This window comes from Thunnus thynnus, chromosome 21 (genome assembly GCF_963924715.1).
Source record: "Thunnus thynnus chromosome 21, fThuThy2.1, whole genome shotgun sequence".
In the NCBI taxonomy this organism is placed as follows: Eukaryota; Metazoa; Chordata; class Actinopteri; order Scombriformes; family Scombridae; genus Thunnus; species Thunnus thynnus.
Window position 1 is genome coordinate 22,998,084 of NC_089537.1, and position 18,294 is coordinate 23,016,377.

Sequence of the window (18,294 nt, forward strand, 5' to 3'; positions counted from 1 at the left end):
GTCAGGTCATATTACTGTATGCGGTGCCGCTGTGTCTCTATATTGTCTGTTAATGTGTGTGTTATCTCCTCCCTCCCTGCTTCCTTCCCTTGTTTCCACCTTTCTCAAACTTCCAAACAATTCCTTGTGTCTCACCCTCTCTCGCTCCCCGTCTCTCTGACAACCAGCCCTGATGTACGCCAGCATCTTCGGGAACGTGTCGGCCATCATCCAGCGGCTGTACTCAGGGACGGCCCGCTACCACACTCAGATGCTGCGAGTCAGGGAGTTCATCCGATTCCACCAGATCCCCAACCCGCTCAGGCAGAGGCTGGAGGAGTATTTCCAACACGCCTGGTCCTACACCAACGGCATCGACATGAACGCTGTGAGTTTTACTCATCCTCCTCAACCCAAATCCTGTGTGTGTACACCTAGTCTGTTAATGTTAATGAATGCATGAATACACACATGTACACACACAAAGGCTAGAGGAGTATTTTGAGCCTGCGTTGTACGTTAATAGGATGATTGGAAGACTTTGTCTCAGCATGCATGGTCCAACACCCTCAGAGAAAATAAGAATGATGTGAGTATCATAAATAATACACACACACACACACATTTTGCAGACATGTGCAAACAGACATTTAAGAGTATCTGCACCATGCATGGACCTACATCAGTTTGTTCATATGCATGTAGACTAATACACCGTCTGTCATGCACACACATATGCTCATTACACTGTACAGATATGTTTATTCACACACATATGAAACATGAAATGAAACATGCATGACTAAAGATCAAGGGATTCAACTGTGCTGTGGCCACAAATACATTTAGAAAGAGTTGCTTTCACACACGAGTACAAACATACTCTTGAGACACCCACGGGCGCTGTGAGTCACACCTGTCAATGGACACAAACGCACCATGCATGCTCACACACACACACACACACACACACACACAGTTTAGAGGAGTGCTTTCAACGTACTCGTCGTATACAGTCGACCTCAGCCTGAATTCTGTTAGTCACAGTGTATAGGAGTGTGCCGCTTCAACACACACACACACATGCCAGTCACATCTTCTGATTACCAGCAGCATGAGGGCTTTGACTCAGATGTGACATTGGACACACACACACACATGCATGCACGTACCACCACCGTAATCACTTGAGATCTGCTGACGTGAACACCTAATGCGATGTTTGAGTCAGTGGGTGTCATCTTTATTATCATTATTTATAACACATCATGTGTCATGTGTGGTATATATTAGCAGAATATGTGGATCTGTAAGTGTTCATGTGGCTGTTATTTAACTAGGCAAACTGATTCTGGACTGTTTATCACTGCTTTTTAAGCTGTTTTGTAATTCCAGCTCAAAAAGTACACTTCACTATAAATATCTGTGCTCATAACTTTAGGAAGGCTTTCCAGCTCCTAAATTCTTTCAAAAATTGCCAGTCAGAGCATAATCAGCGCCTCGTTATTGTCTGTGAAGCCTCGCAGAAGCACAGAGCAACCCCGTTTGCGTGCAGAGTCCCAAAACAAACACATATCCCATCGCTGAAATCCTGTTTTTCTTTCAGTTTAATAAGTGAGCCGTCGAAGTAGAGAGGAAACAAATTTGACGAGGATCCATGGGAACGCTTTCTCCTGTTTCATCCCTCTCCTCTTCCCTCATTATGTTGCTCTCTTAAAGGCCCAGTGAAGCGCATTGTTGTGAGCGGACTGGATTAGAGAATGTTTACTGTAATGATTATTATGATTGTGTGGAGCTTTCTGTCTGTCTCCGCAACCCATTCAATCAGCTTTGACCTCTTTTATTCATGAAGATGGAGAGAATAATAATGCAGCTCTGATGAGGAATATAAAAGTGACATCATGTAGTGATGACAACAAGAAAGAGGAGAGTCAGAGAGAAAGAACAGCAGGTCTGTGAGTCTGCATGAGGTTGCTCTTTTTGCAGCTGATGTCAGAGCAGTAAATTATTTTCCTTATTGTCAACAAACCCCATGTGTAGACCCAAACCAACAATTCATTCATCTACTAACAAGTATTATGTGTCTATCCAAAGCCTGATATATCCTATTCCTCTGTGATATAGAGCTGCATTGTTGTCCAAAAACTATTAAAAACATTTTAATGAGCCACACTGGATGACATGTTTCTTCATCACCACAAACACACACACTGTACTTTATTTTGAAATCAAACAGCGTACAGCACCCAGCTGTTTAAGGAAATCATTTAGCCTTTTTAAAAAATGAAAGTATTTATTTGATAGCCATATATATTATATATTTGTTTCAAGTTTTTCATGCTTAGTAGTAAACAACTGGCTTTGGGCTGAGAGACACATGCAGTCTGGTCAAGTTGGAAAGTATTGAGAGACAAGTGAACACATAGTTGGTTTTGGTCTTGTCATGGTATTTGTTGACAATGATAGAAATATAGAATATTGCAAGTAGAAAAACGCATCTTCCAACAAAAAGCAGCTGAATCAGGTGCTTCTCAGTCTGAGGACAGCAGACTTCAAAAACCAGAAGGGACTAACAGACTAATGTTTCAACACTACTGTGTCCTCATCAGAGTGTCTCTCTCTATTGCAAGCCTTATCTTTTAAATTGTGGCTCTCAGATTTGCTCAGTTCAATGGAAGCAGACAGAATAAGATACCCTGAGAGTGATCATATTGATGTTTGGATGTTTATGGCAACCATTAATTGAATATTTGGACAAAACCTCTAGCAGAATAGACTTCTCCCCTTGAAGTTGGTACTTGGTCTCTAGTTTCATGCTGGTGTTAAATAAAAGGGTGAGTCGGATGTTCTCTGAACTTTTTAGATGTTTGTACCATATTTTTTTATACTTGACACTTGTTTACTATATAAATACTTCAATAGAACTTGTATTAAGAAAGAGGCATGTGCATACAGTAGCAAACTATGTAAATGCACATGTGGGAGCTCCTAAGTAGAACAAAGGGTTAGTGCAACAGCTACAATAGGCAGTAACAGTTATACTACATAATGACAGATATACAATCACCTGTTTGTGTAGCTACAGTACAGCTGTAGACAGGATTGATAGTACGACCAACCAAGAGTAAAATATCCACAAGGGGCCACAAAACATAACTTTCCTTCAGTAAACAGGGGCACAAAGAACACAATGATATATCCTCACAGCAAACATTTATATAAAGTAATAACAGTGTAACCTTGAAAGTTAGCAGCATCTTCTAAAAGCACCATTAAAAACAAGATCTGATACAGCTAGCTTGTAAAGTCTGACTTCAGCACATTTTGGGGGTGTACCTGACAGCTGGCACAAATCAACAGAATGGTTGTTGTGCACAGGGAGTTATAGAAGGCTATTGTTCAAATTCACTAAATGGATTTTTCAGTTTTGAAAGGTGATACAGAGTTTATTCTATTTATTTCCATGTTTCCATATGTCTGACTGTCTTAAAATGGGTTTGTGAGTGTGTGTGTAAGCCTGAGGAGAGATGGAAAGAGGTAATAGTAAATGAAAAATGAAGACTGGAAAAAAAAGTAAAGCAAAGGGGGGGTGGGGAGGGAGGACAAGCAATGAGGCCAGAGAGAAAAGACAGTCACTCAGAATCCGACTTAAGACCAAGAATGGAAGAAAAAAGAGTGCCTGCAGACAAATGACGAAAGCAAAAAATGGACAGTGGCCGGTGGAGGGATGGAGAGAGAGAGCCCAATGAAGGCTGAAATGAAGAAAGTAGCTTGAAATGGATGAAAGAGAGAGAAATGGAGAGGGAGAAACATGGTGTGGGTGTTTCAAGTACAATTCTGTTTTGTGCAGTCAGCCAGAGAGTTACAAGAGAGGCCCCGTAGCCTGCCGCTTAGAAGAGCTGGGGCTTCCCATGCTTGCAATGAACTCATTAAAACTGCACCAATTTTTCATATTAATAACACTCTACGGGCCTGCTGACTCTGTTCCAGTAGGACCTCTGAAACACAGTTTGGAATAATTTTTGCAGCGAAGCTAGAAAAATCAATGCATAGGCGCCTTGAAGAAGTAAGAATTCCAATCTGCTGATGTGCATCTTCTACTTAGATGTTAAAATCATAAAAAAAAATAAATTGAAACCATGACTTCTCTGGTGGTTAGAACCAATATCTTATGATAAATGTATAGGCAATTTAGTTTCGTCATCTTAATTTGTTGCATGGTGTAATAGCAGTAAAAGGCTAATGTCCCATGAGTGTTCAACCAATGGATGAAGGCGATGAAGACATGTTTTTATTATTCCTTTTAAAGCATCTATAATCTCTGACATTTATTTGGCATTAGCTTCGTGTTCTAGTCTTCACGCATCAGTCAATCGTTGCTAATAGCTTCGTATCAATACTGATGTAACCTTTCTCTATCAATTCATCCACTGTCTTTCTCCCACCTCCTCTCCTTCCTTCTCTTTCCCTTCCTCTCATCATCCTCTCACCTCCTCTCTTCTTTTTTTTTTCTTCCATCCACCATTTTCTCCTCTGTGGATCTTCTACTTTCTCTCACCGGATGTCTTCGCTGTCAATCTTTCCTTCTCTCATCAATTTATTCCACCCATCCTTCTCTCACATCCTTTCTTCTCCCCTCATTTTCTCTCTGTGCCTCCTTCCATCTGTCTTTCTTCTTGTCTCCCACCTTCTCATTCCTTCCTCCTTGTCTCCTCCCTTCCTCCCTCCCTTTACTCCTTGCTCCCTTGTTCCCTCTCCCCAGGTGCTGAAAGGTTTCCCAGAGTGTCTCCAGGCGGATATCTGCCTCCATCTGAACAGGACATTGCTGCAGAACTGTAAAGCTTTTAAAGGCTCTACCAAGGGCTGCCTCAGGGCGTTGGCCATGAAGTTCAAGACCACCCACGCACCCCCGGGTGACACGCTGGTCCACGCCGGGGACGTTCTCACAGCCCTCTACTTCATATCCAGAGGATCCATAGAGATACTGAGAGGGGACGTGGTGGTAGCCATCCTGGGTAAAAAAAAAGATGTTTTACCAAATAAAATGTACCACCTAACCCTTGTTCCTGTGTTAATGTGTATGCAGCAGATCTACTACCCTGAGACATGTTGCTTGGTTAGATTTTCTCTTTGGTTGAGAAGGAAGTCACGCTGCCTCCCAACAGCAGTAAAATATGCATTAGCTGGTAGCGCCATCTACTGGTTAGCATAGAATGTTACTCCTAATAGTTGAGTGTTGCATCAGGATAACATAATAAAAGACCTGTTCAGGGTTTACTGTGCTTCTCACCTAGTGTGAGCTGAGATATGATCTAACTCCCTTAACAAATAAGGAAATGGATCAAATGATAACATTACCAGTTATATAAATAAGTCAGTTTAAATGATGTACCTGTATGATCATGTGGAAAGCAGTTAATTATATGTACTAAATAATTAGTGGAGAAAAAGCATTAACATGTTACCCCTTAAAGACTACTCTACTTTAACAACCTACACTGCTCACTGTCACTGTTATATATCAGTGTGATAAAAATGAGAAAACATCTACAAACACTTAGTGCAGGAATATTTATTAGTTAATGATGTTCGACCTTCATCAGATAAATGGGCAAGCATCACAATATGTATACACTTACAAGCTGCCCCAGTTATCCAATGAGAGGACCACAGAAATGTGTTTCACTGATGAACAGAAGACCTTGTACACACATTGTCATCCAGGTCAGTAAGTGAAGAAAACATCATGCTGTACTAATGATTAGAAATGAATTGGAAAATGACATAACATCAAGAATGCTAATTAATCATAAAACTTACAATGTTATCATGTTAAACATTACAGCAACATCTATATTACACTGAACTGTACAAAGATCTAAACTAGAAATAATAAATTAAACGCAAAATGTGTCAGTTTATCATAAATGTTAAAATGTTACCATTCATTTAACATTACAGCTAAAGTATAAATAAGAGAAAAAATGACCCTTCATCTTAAATCTTAACAGCAACATCCATACAATTTAGAAAGTATAAAAAATGTTAGAAAAGACTTCAGGTAAATGTTGGCAAATGACCACTATTCTTAATAAATACATATATTTTCATTCAAAAACCATCATGTTCATGGAATAAGAACTACAGTATATATTGGTATAATAATACATGTGATTGCCTATAATATTTCAAGAGCAATTGATCTCATTTATTGACAGTAACATAGGTGAGGACAAATACCACTTTACATTTTAGGTTACACTACAAACATCACAGTAAAATAACATGTGGCTACATTATCATGGCTGATACTCAGTTCATCCACACTACTCTATAGAGTAGGGTGTTTGTTCTTCATAAATGTGTGATAGCTTTATTGACTACTTGTGCAGTATGAGGTCACTACTGAAGATACTATTCCCTAGAAACTTACATTTTTCCAGGTAGTTCCCTAAATGGTTTTCCTTTCTTCTCACCAATTCCCAGGAAAGAATGACATCTTTGGTGAGCCTATCAACCTTTATTCCCGACCGGGTAAATCCAATGCTGATGTGAGGGCTCTGACATACTGCGACCTCCACAAAATCTTCAGAGAAGATGTTCTGGAGGTGCTGGACATGTATCCTGAGTTTGCAGACCACTTTTGGAATAACCTGGAAATCACCTTCAACCTCCGAGATGTAAGTTTTCAACCTCATCCCAGAACAACCCGAAATAAAATCTGATGGACACAAATACGTTATAATAATTGCCCTTTTGTTAACATTCTCTTCCTCTACATATTCAGTGATCCTGATACACACTGTTTAGATTCTTATTCATTGCTGATTTGACTAATTCCATCCCTGCAGTGTTTCTATTAAGAAAGACTCTTCAGTGCTGGTTGTTTCTATTTTCAGACCAACATGATCCCAGGCTCTCCCAGCAGTGACGACTCCAAATGTGGGGGATTCAACAAATTACGCAGACGCAAGTTATCATTCCGACGACGCACAGAAAAAGGTAATCCATCCCCAACAGCTCATCTCTCCCTTCAACCATGTCATCTGTCATATTAAAAAAACCTCCAAATTATCTATCTGTCAGAATGCTTAAAGAAATACAACTTCAAAAAGTATAGTCTGTGCATGCCAGGCTTTTTCTGGCAATCCTCAATCCAGGTAATCCAGCTGGACTGACCAATCTCCCTCTTATTTTTTTTTTTATCTTCCCTTGCACACCTCTGTCCAGATGATGCAGACGCTGGTGAAATTAAAAAGTCCCACAAATCTGTGCGGCGAAGACAGAGGGAAGCAGCCAACAACCAAAAACAGGAGGAGGCATCTAAGAGGCAGTGGGAGGCACATCGAAGCTCAGTGTCTTCCCACTCCAGTGGTGATGAGGTACAACACCGCTATTTCATCATAATTAACTCTAAAATGCTCACTGTACTTATTGTTTTGTGGTTGTTGTACACCATGACACAATAAAAATGGATTTTAATGTCGGATCTCCTTCTTACAGGGGGAGGAGTCAGTCGTGACCGGCCTCGCCCCTCCACCTGCAATGCTGGAGAATCCTCAGGCTCAGGCCACACCCATGAACTTCAATGATAACACTGAGGGTGAGGGAGACCCCAAGACTGGCAACACCTGCAACGCCCTGTCAGGTAAAATAAAATCCAATATTATCCCCGTATCTGAATGAAAATCATACACTAATCCCTGCCTAATGTTTCACACTCAAACACACACTCACTTCCCCTCCCACAGGTGCATTCTCAGGTGTGTCTAACATCTTTAGTTTCTGGGGGGAGAGTCGAGGGGGTGGTCAATACCAGGAGGTTCCCAGCTGCAGCCTGGCCTCCCCGCCACCCCTCAACACACCGCTGCACAGCCTGAGCCGCCAGCAACGCAACCAGCTGGACACACGTCTGGACCTGCTGCAGAAACAGCTCAACAGGTACGTCTGGCTGGATGTACGGGTGTGTGTCTCTGTGTGAGGTCTGGTTAGTTGTGTAAGTGTGTTTGTAGTTCTGATCAATCACTTTTTTTTAAATGAAGATAATATGGAAAACCCTGCTAAGCTGCAGCAGCACTTTGAGTCGTCAGACAGCTTGAGACAGTTTCTCTTACCTGACTGCCTCTGAAAGGTTTCTCTTCTCTCCACCACAGTGGAAAAAATTAGTTTTTCCGTCCCTGTAGCCTTTAGCTGGATGAAGCTCCTTTGTCAGGTCTTGTTCAGATCACAGGCTGTGTGTCTTTATCCTGGTTGTACTGTAGCTGTGAGGCAGGCTGCGCCTCCAGCTGAATGCTCAGAGTTTTAACGCATGATTGACTGGGTCCTCTGCTGGATGTGATGTGTCAGCAGGCTGAAAGTGTGTGTGAGGAAATTCAGATGGAGAGTAGTAAGGAATTAGATGGGGAGTAGTAAAGAGTTAGTGATCCCACCCCCAGTTGCTCAAAATACCTGAACATACGGTAAAGTCTCTGATGGACCTCTGATGGAAAGTTGAGCATAAGAGATCAGCAGAATGGGTCTTAATTAACCGTGTGAGAACCTCACAGCTAGGAACCAGCAGACCTCTTGTATGTGTGTTTATGAAGTCACACACTCACATCACACATTTATCTCTTTGCTTAGTGTGAATGTGGACCAAGATGCTAGTTTATTAATGAGATAAATAAAACTTTGTGGACTCCTATGGGGAAGCAAGATGGAAAAACAGCATAAGCAAAACAGAGTTTAAAGAAGTATAATAATTAGAATAGAAAGTTTATTTCAGAAGTGGAGGGTAGACAATATCTACAGATGTCACTAAAAGCCTTGATTGTTTACTTCAAGTGAAATTCACTTTCTTAACAACCAGGGTCTTGTTTTCATAGTTTTTGCCTTCCATCCGACCAGTTATGATATTTTACTAATCAAAATGACATTGCCGAATTCTAAGCAAGGAGTGTTGAATGTGAAATTTATTCACAATGTAGTGCCCTCAAATATTCCCACAATGGAACAAAAAATGTATCCTTTATGACGGGTCGTGCAACACTACATCCATCAGTAGTGACACACACTGGTAATGATTCAAGTGTCAAAATCTCATTTTACTGCTCACTATAGAGTTTAACCTACTGTGTGTCTGTTATATAGGCAGTAGTGAATGGGGGAGTGGTTTCAGGCACAGCTATAGTTTGTCTTTGAACTGAGCAATTATAATTGACTTTTCAGGTCTGTTTTTTTATGTTCTCCCTTCAAATAAGAGCTTGGAGTTTTTTACACCTTTTGTGCTTGTCTGACCACTTGTGATCCTCGTCCCAATGAACTTGATGTCATTGTGTCCCTTTAGCCATAATAATAACAATCCCCAACAAAAAAAGCAATTTTCTCTTAAATATGAAAGATTGAGTGACCTTGAGAACTTATACAGCTCAATTATTTCTCCTGGAACAGAGAAAATGAATAAGAGCATGTGTCCTTCCTGTAGTCATAAACAGCTGATCATCTGCATACTGTGTGCAGGTTGGAGAGTCGCATGTCAACAGACATCGGAGCGATCATGCAGCTGCTGCAGAGACAGATGGCCCTGGTTCCCCCTGCTTACAGCGCAGTCTCATCACCACCTCAGGTAATAACACACACACTCACACACACACAGTTCACTGACCCAGGGGCTATGTATAGAAACAAGATGCTGTCTCCTCCACAGGCCTCACCTTATCCTGGTCCGGGTCCAGGACCAGGACCAGGTCCAGGAGAGAGACTGGTGCAGCCTGCTACACCTCTGGAGACAGATATTCTGGCCTCTTTGTCAGAGGTGAAGCACATTTACATATATAATGATACATTACATACTTCACTTTACTGTCATTTGACTGTTGATTGGGTTCTGTGAAACACTGTGATTGGTCTGCAGTGTTTTGGGAATATAGTGAATATAAATCAGAGACACTGAACACCATGTTTGTGTTCATCCTCAGGCATTCTTAAGACAACAGAGCTCATTTGAATGTCTTTGAATCTCAGTACCCAGTTAAAGTTAGGAACTGGAATACCCCCCGGCATATCCTGGAAGTAGTGCTAATAATAACTAATTATACAACAATACGTCATTCTAAAATTCTGTTTGTATTACAAATTAGACATTTCTGTTGTTGCAATTTTATAATATTTTACTTTAACAGACCTTTATGTAACCTGACTCAGTCAGTGAAGTTGGTTTTAATCATGTTTGGAATAGAAAATGGAACATATGAAATGTATGTATTCATATCCTTATGACTAGAGACCAGGTTTTTGTGCAGAAGTGTCTTTGACTCCTCCACATCGACACTTCATCTCTGTCACTTCATCTCTGTCACTTCATCTCTGTCACTTCATCTCTGTCACTTCTGTACTAAGGTGCAGGTATTATCAGTGTGAGACTGGATGTCCTGACCACGTTTTATGATCCAATATTTATTTTAGTTCTTACTTTACAACTTACAGTGCACACTTTAGGTCCACATTAAAATTAGTGAAGCAATTTAAACATTTATCCATAAAAGTGTGGATCTGTTGTTGCGGGAAGGCGTGGACAGGATTTAGACAGACATTTAAAGGTATAATGTGTAAGAATTGGCCAGAATTTTAGTTTAAAACATTCCCAAATTTACTAAAATTATCAACAGAATGTGAAGAAATAACAGATTTGATGTTATGTCAAAGACATACTGTGTTGCATAGATATCTACTGAAGTTCACATGCTAACCAGCTAGCTTCGGCCTGTACTGTCTCGTAATACCACTTTGTACCACAGGGGTGATAGTGAGTCACTGTAGCATCCAGTCTGAACCTCAGTCCAACATGACAGGAAGAAGAAGTAGAGCTGCCCAATAATGGTGGAGCCAGGCTGAATGCAGTTGAAATTTATGCTGCAGGACTGTTAATATATCACTTTATTAAGTTTTAATATTTTTTCAGGCAAGAAAGTAACCATGTAGACTCTCAATACGTAGTCAGTTTATCCAAATAAAGTCTATTTGGAAAGTTGCACCAACATTGTGGGAGCAGCTGCCTGCTGCTGGGGAGACATCAGCTGTTCATGTCAGCTGATCTGACAAACTGCACTGGCTCATGCCAGCTGTGTTTAAACTGGCATGAGCCTTTTGGCATTGTAGCACATCGTAGTGAGCTGGATCGATATTGAAATATAATATCAATAAATTAGGTCTCTACTGGATTACTGTGTTTAAAATGGCATTCTATCAATAAATGAATGAATAAATAAATAAATGAATAAATAAATTATGAAATAAATGATGCTGTGTGGCAGAGAAGGTGCTGTTTTACCATTAGTGAGTACTTCACTAGTTTTCTGTCTCTTTCCCTGCAGATCTTGGATTCCCAGGACTTTGAGGAGTTCCCAGCCAAGTCTATTGACTCTCTGCAGCCCCAGGAATCACCACTGATCAACACCACCCAGAGCCAGCTCGCCCCCTCTGGCCTGGACAGCCTGGGGCAGCATCTGGAGCTGGAGCTTGGACTGGGAACAGGGGCTGCAGTCATTTCAGGTCCAGCGGTAGGTTCAGGTTTAGGGTTAGATTTAGGTAGTGGGGCAGCAGTGGGGTCACAGCCTGCGATGGGGTCCAGCTTAGGAGCAGAGTTAGACTTTGGTTCGGGGGTGTGTATGGGGGCTGGGGTTGAGCCAGCGGCTGCAGCTGGGGTATCTTCCCTGGATCCCGAAACCCAAAGGAGGCTGTCCCTCCAAGAACCACAGACACCTCTGGACTCACGGACACCACAGAGACACAGCTCTGACCCAGGGGGGAGCTAAGGAAGAGGTGAAGGGGGAGGAGAGTGAGATGGAGGGATACAGAGAGTGAAAGAGAGAGACGGTTTATCCTCAAGTCCCTCCCATTTCCACCGGTCCTCATGGCACTTTGGAGGCACCTATACTGTACCTACCACCTAGCTATGTCTCACCATCCAAATTCAACCTCTGACCTCTCAAGTAAGGACACACTGCTCAGAAAGAGTGAAGCCAGGCGGGAGGGTCAAGGAAAGGATTGAGGCCTCTCTCCATCTCTCTCCTCCACGAGTCCCCCCCCTCTCCTCACACCTGGAGCTTTCTGAACTCCACAATGGTACAACCTTTAACCAAAACCACAAACAGAGCGGAGACAAGCTCTGCCTCTTAATGATTACAGTCCGGGTCAACCCAGACCGATCTGGTCTGGACCTCTCAGTCATCCGCCGAGGGTGACGCCTCCACACACAAATAAATGACTGCTATCCTGTAGAAGAATCCCTTTACTGCTGTATCCAGTGTCGGATGACTAACGAGAACAAGCAAAGACAACAACGGACAGAATAATGACCAAACAAGTAGCCATTTACGTCTTGCACTGAAACTCCTATTGATATAATGATTATTCTATTCTATATGTCCGTGGCGCTTCCGATAAACTCACAAACTGGTTGGTAAATCGTAGTGTTAGCTGGCCTAACAGAAAACCTACTGTCCCATTCTGTCATTGGTTCCTTCCCCCTGATGTCCTGCCCCAAGAGGCGGAGCTAATGCTCCCCTCTTCCCATGAGCACACTGGATTGACTGGTTTGCACCTCAGGGGTGGGAACTGGAGGGTTAAAAGCCATGAATTTTCTTGACGAACATATCAGCTGCCCTACCATAAACATTGTAGAGATTTGCTAGTGAGTGAAGAACATATGGCATGCTTAGGCAGTGTCACAAACAGGTAAACTGGCAAACTTACAAGTTTACCAAGAGAAAATTGCACCAAGAAAAAAAAAACCAACTAACTAAATATGTAAACAAGTAGGAAATCCCAACTTACTAATTTCATGAGCTATGAGTTAAAGTAGAGGAAAAGTCATGTTTGATCATCAAACACTATGAAGAGATGAAGTCAGCAGTGAGTTCTAGTTTATCACGGTTGAATTTGCTACCTCAGATTTCATTGGTCCTTACTTTTTTCACCTGAGCAAGCACCCAGAATGCTTTTACTTTGTACATACGAGTTTTGTCATGTGATACGTAAATATACAAGTTTGCCAGTTTACGACGACCAGCCGAATGCGCCATTATTCTATGTACAGTACAATATGCAAACACTGGCACGAAGAGACGAGTGAGTGCGCTTTAATCTTACTATGTGTGTGTGCTAAGTTCAGGTCCAAAGCTTTTTATGTGTGCGCGTTTGTCCTCGTTTTTTGTTTTTCAGTCTGCAGAGCATGGCGCAGTACGTTTGCTTCACACACTGTAGAGGGTCACTGGATTCTAATTTTAAGGGGCAAATTAGTTTTCTTTGCCCCCAAAGCTGATTTTAGTGGCTAAACAGACAAAAGACAGATTCTGTGTTTGCTTTATGAGTCTAGATGGCACAAATAAAACCCTTTACAATGTAAGTTTAAATATACTTATGAGGTCATCTAAGTCCATCCAAGACTTCTCACTTCTACAGCAGTAGTGAACCCAAGAAGAAGAAATGATTCAGTAGCACTGTAGCTGTTTAATTTCATTTCATTTTTCTAATTGCTTCCCACAAAAATACATCCCATCCTCGTCATGCGCTGTTAGCAGGCCTCTGACACGCTAAGGTTCTGTGTGGGGGTATGATGATGCTCACACACAGATGGTGACCACATTACCACTTTATTATTAATATAAACTAAGAAATGCAGCATATGCACAGATGTATGCACCAACCGGTTTGTCATTGAAGCTGACAGACCGCAGTTAATTAATTAATTTCACATCCAACCAGCTGTCACACTGCGCTGTCCAGGATCATGGCAGTTTATAGCTTTGGGGGGTCACAATTCTAAATATGGTGAGACTTTACACTAGTTATCACTCCTCAGGTTTCACTCGGCTCAGTGCAGAAATAATATTTGTACTGTAATGCTGCGTGATACAGATTGGCCTCAGACACAGTACCTGACGAATAACAGCGGTTTATTAGAACAAGTGATGGTAATGTGTAGAAGTGATGAGGAAATCTTTGGTCCTGTTCTCCACCTTTCATCTACCTGCATTATAACGCACTGATGGGAGGCAGCACAGCACTGCAGCAACTCGCCACACACCAGATACATTTATCCTGACAAGAAAACGACAAATTATCACTGAAGGATATGATTTCTTTTGTTTATAAGTGATCTTACGTTTGCATGATTGTGATGAGGGTTGTTGGTTCATTTTTAATGAAATATCATGAAAGCTTTTCCTTTTATAGTAGCAATTACTGTGTGTCAAAAACATACAAAGAAACCCACTAAGAGGTTTAACAGCTGGTAAGGTACAAAAGGAGGCAATACAACACAATATTATGACAAATTCATATTGATAGATCTTTAAAAAGTTGGCTATGTTTACACAGGTGGTAGATTTTTTTTTGGCAATAGCTGGTAGTTGTAAATTGAAATTAATCCTACCTTTTAGGTGACTGAAACACAACTGAACTGGCCTCCAACTCTAAAATGTATCCCTACACATACACTTCACCTTCTAACCTACATTAAATACAAGATACTGTATTTAGAATCTATGATTATGTGATGCTGCAGTGTCATAACGTTCAAATGACAGTAATCTGGTGCAAGATTGTGGATTTCAAAAGGTGGTGAAGGAAATGAAGGTGTAGTGGTGCCGCTTTTAGACTCTGGAGTTTAGTTATACCCCGTTGTAGGCAGGGATGTAGAAAATAATAACAAGAGCAGGTGCAATGATACCCTCATGAAATGGAACTTCACTGAAATAACTCTTTATCACTTTATAGTTTAAAATCATCAAGATGAAGGGGAAAAAAAACTATATCTGACATCTCCAAATCGTCTTCCCTGATTCAAAGTTTCCCTTCCTGTTCCACACCATGAAGAAGTGAGTCATAGCAGAGGAGGGCAGGCCTGCTGAAGTGCAATAGTCCTTGAAAGACATGAGACTTGTAGCAGCTTAATCACATCTGTTAATGTTTTAGCACTTTATTTTTGAAACAGTGCAGATGTTTAATAAAGACTCAGGAATGTGTCATCGGTGTCATAGGGTTCATTTCGCTTCGTCTGATAAATCCAAACCAACAAAGAAAAGAGGAAAACGAGTCACATCCTAAAACTTTCATTCTGGTGGATTTTCCCTTTAATGCAGAATTATGAAGACTGTGTTTTGCTGCTTGCTGGTCTAAGCTATTTTATTTATTTATTTGGTTGTAGGATTATTTTTCTTGTCTTTGGATTGTATCTAATATGATATCATGAACAGGTCATTTGATGGAGTAAGTGAAGGTTTTTTTTGTGTTAACATGTCTCTTCCCATGTTCTTTTGTTCATACTGTATTGATGAATCTGACGCTCATACAACCTTTCAATATTTATTCAATATTTATGGGTATAAGTGCTTGCTGAGCAATAACCATTATTATTATTATCAATAATTCTAAACTGATCAATTCCAAAATGCAGAGAAGTCACATTCAAGACACATTGTGCATGTTGCCTATTTATCACAGTTGTTGTCAGTGTCTCTGCCTGTGCAGTGATTGGACCGTGTGGCTGCGTGTGAGCAGCCGGTGTCACACTTTGTAAAGCTGCACTTTAGTATCGAACCAAAGCAAGTGAACGCTGTTACAAATGATCACTGGTGACATTTTAAACTCACATGTAATTCTCTTTTGAGACATTTAAAACAGAGTGTCGGCTGAACATCTGACTTCAAACGAAGGTGTAAATGCAGTCGGCTTATCTGTGATTTTAAAGTTCAACCAGGGATATTTTTTAAGTGACTTGACAAGAATTTTTGGGGGGGGTGTGATCAGGACGGTTGTGAAAACTTGAACCCAGAGAATTATTCTAAAAGGTGAGAGTTGCTGTGTAAAAAGTGATTCTAGCAGATGAAAGCTGACTGGACATGTCACTGTGTTCAACAGTCTGTAGTTAAAATGTGAGTGAATGCATCACGGATGTCCAAAGCTATAATGATAAGCTGACACTGACCAGATCTACTGAGTTCTTCTTACTACTGAACCCTTTCTGCTTGTTGTTGTTGTGTTTTATTTGGTTTGCTGACATAGCCATCACCCTCAGTTAGTTCTCACCAGCAGTCCCAGCTTCCCCTTCCACTCTGCAATTTGTCCACAAACGAGGAAGAATGGAGAACAGGTTACAGCTGTTTTGTGTGTCAGTCAAGTCCCGTTACAAAACACTCCTGACTGCAAATATCCAGTGAATCTGGAGTTTCATGGACTTCTTTACCAGTGAATCTGTTTTTTTTTTTTTTTTTTACAGTGTAGTGCTGAGGTACTGATTCGCAGAAGTGGGCTCTCCTCGCCATCTCATGTACTGTAGCGAGTGTTTTGTTAGTATTCAATAACAGTCACCTAGTGGCCTGAACTGTATCTTTACATTCAGAACTATGACCTCAAATCTAGAATGTGGTTGTTGTCGACTCTTCTTCTTTGACCTTGTACGTGACGGTAGACCTTAGTGGAATATTCAATGCTAGAGAATACATTTATGTAATGCATACTGCATATTATAACAGTAGAGGGTGCACTTTGAGAAAAAAAAAGAAAAAAAAAAGAATGGATTTACATCCATGAGGGGATGGGGAATGGGTGTGTTTGTTGGGGGAGGGTATTTAAGGAGGTTAGAGTGTTTTATTCCCCTTTGCATTTGAATACACACACACACACAAACTTACGCGCTTACAGTCACACCTGCGCACACACACACACACACCTATACACATACACACACACACACCTCGCTTAATGGCTCTTCCATATTGCTGAGCTTTTTTCAGCTCTGTTCAACTTTCTATGAGTTCTGACAGACTTGGGTCCTGTATTTGTAGATATTTTGAGCACTTGGGGAGGGGGGGTTTGGTACCGTTTACACAACACTGGATCTGCTCTGTCACTCCTTGCCTGTACATACTAACTTCTACTACTTGTAAAGGAATCAAACTCTTTGGCACTCGTATAGCCAGCACTATGCAGAAACTGAAAAATTTCTTTGGCATGCTTTGAAATGCAGAATACTATAGAGGAAAATATACTAAATAAATAAAGTCTGCTCTAATTTTCTTATGAAAATAATCACCTTATTGAGAAAAAAAAAAAAAACGTGGACAAAGCCGTCCATACGATCATGAGGAGGAGGAGGACGATTAGGATGAGGATGATGAAGCTACTTTTAATATTGTGCACATTTTTACTTGCATGCTGCACTGAGAATCATCCAGCAATGAGAGGGTTTGATGTGCAAAGCAGCTGATTTTTGCTGTATGCTTGCAAACTGTGTGTAGAGTGAAACACTGAATTCTTCCGGGTTACGGGAGAGTCATATTTATATATACATATATATACATACTACTTCCAGGTCATGGAAGAGAGGGATACTGAATAGCTGCAAATATAGTGATCCTAGATGATACAATATTATATTGTATATTTGTATCTTTGGTTGCAAACCACTTTAATGGAGTGATGCATGTGTGGCAGTCCTGGGCAGAACTGTTAAGTGTTTCCCAAATCTTTAGGAGCGCTTGATTTACCTTACCTGTGCTCCTCTCAGGCTTGGGAAGTTAAATCAAGTGCACCTAAAATATTACAAACCCTGCTTTGGCGCAGCTGAGAGGGGCTACACTCTTAAGAAAGTCTATTATCAACACATCTGAGTGCAGTTTGGGACCACACCTCTGTCGTGTTTCTTTTCAGTGCCTAAGGTGTTAAAATCTGTTAACACGTTTTTTGCTGAAAAGCACAGATGTCCCGAAAAAACTCTCACAAATGTTGTGAAAATAGCAGATCTTTTTTAATAGTGTAAACTCTGTGGCGGTCCCTGGAATTCTGACAGTCATAGAATTATAATACTGGGTTGGCTAATGGAGTGCTTAGAAGTTCATAATACATTATTTATATCAAATGTTGGTGCAGCTCCAGGTTCTGATTGTGTGATAGCATTATCAATGGTTGAACTTTATAAAATTTCAAAATATTTCTTTCAATAAACCTCTTTGAAAGCAAGATTGTCATGTCTGGACTGATTCTTAGATGCATTACAGGACTGTTGACTAGAAGTTTTACCTTTTCTCTCCACATTTTAGTCCTGAAGAACAATCTGCTTCTGTCTACTGGAAGAAACATGAATCAGGTTTTCAGACAAGCCTGAAATCATTCTGTGTCATAAATACATAATGAGGTATTAAAACTCACACAACGGCCACACTGATTAATCACTCTAATACAATATTTCCTGCGAAGCAAATTTGATCAACTTCTTCCACTCAACCTTAGATTAATAAATTAAACATGCCTACAAGGACAAGAATAAAATAGTTA

General features: G+C 40.8%; 1 protein-coding gene across 7 annotated transcripts in view; it reads left to right on the forward strand.

The window, feature by feature from the left end:
• kcnh2b (potassium voltage-gated channel, subfamily H (eag-related), member 2b) overlaps nt 1-17,979 on the forward strand; it is a 244,371-nt gene extending 226,392 nt beyond the window's left edge. For 3 of the 7 annotated variants that reach the window (XM_067578724.1, XM_067578719.1, XM_067578720.1), the window contains exons 13-23: nt 168-367; nt 506-568; nt 4,742-4,994; nt 6,466-6,659; nt 6,879-6,981; nt 7,210-7,361; nt 7,483-7,627; nt 7,731-7,920; nt 9,478-9,583; nt 9,665-9,772; nt 11,331-17,979. In XM_067578724.1, the coding sequence (XP_067434825.1) occupies nt 168-367; nt 506-568; nt 4,742-4,994; nt 6,466-6,659; nt 6,879-6,981; nt 7,210-7,361; nt 7,483-7,627; nt 7,731-7,920; nt 9,478-9,583; nt 9,665-9,772; nt 11,331-11,771 (1,955 nt within the window). In that variant the 3' untranslated portion in view covers nt 11,772-17,979. The remainder of the gene's footprint in view (nt 1-167; nt 368-505; nt 569-4,741; nt 4,995-6,465; nt 6,660-6,878; nt 6,982-7,209; nt 7,362-7,482; nt 7,628-7,730; nt 7,921-9,477; nt 9,584-9,664; nt 9,773-11,330) is intronic. The other 4 variants (XM_067578726.1, XM_067578721.1, XM_067578722.1 and 1 more) reach the window with 2 other exon arrangements.
• The last annotated feature ends 315 nt before the right edge of the window (nt 17,980-18,294 follow it).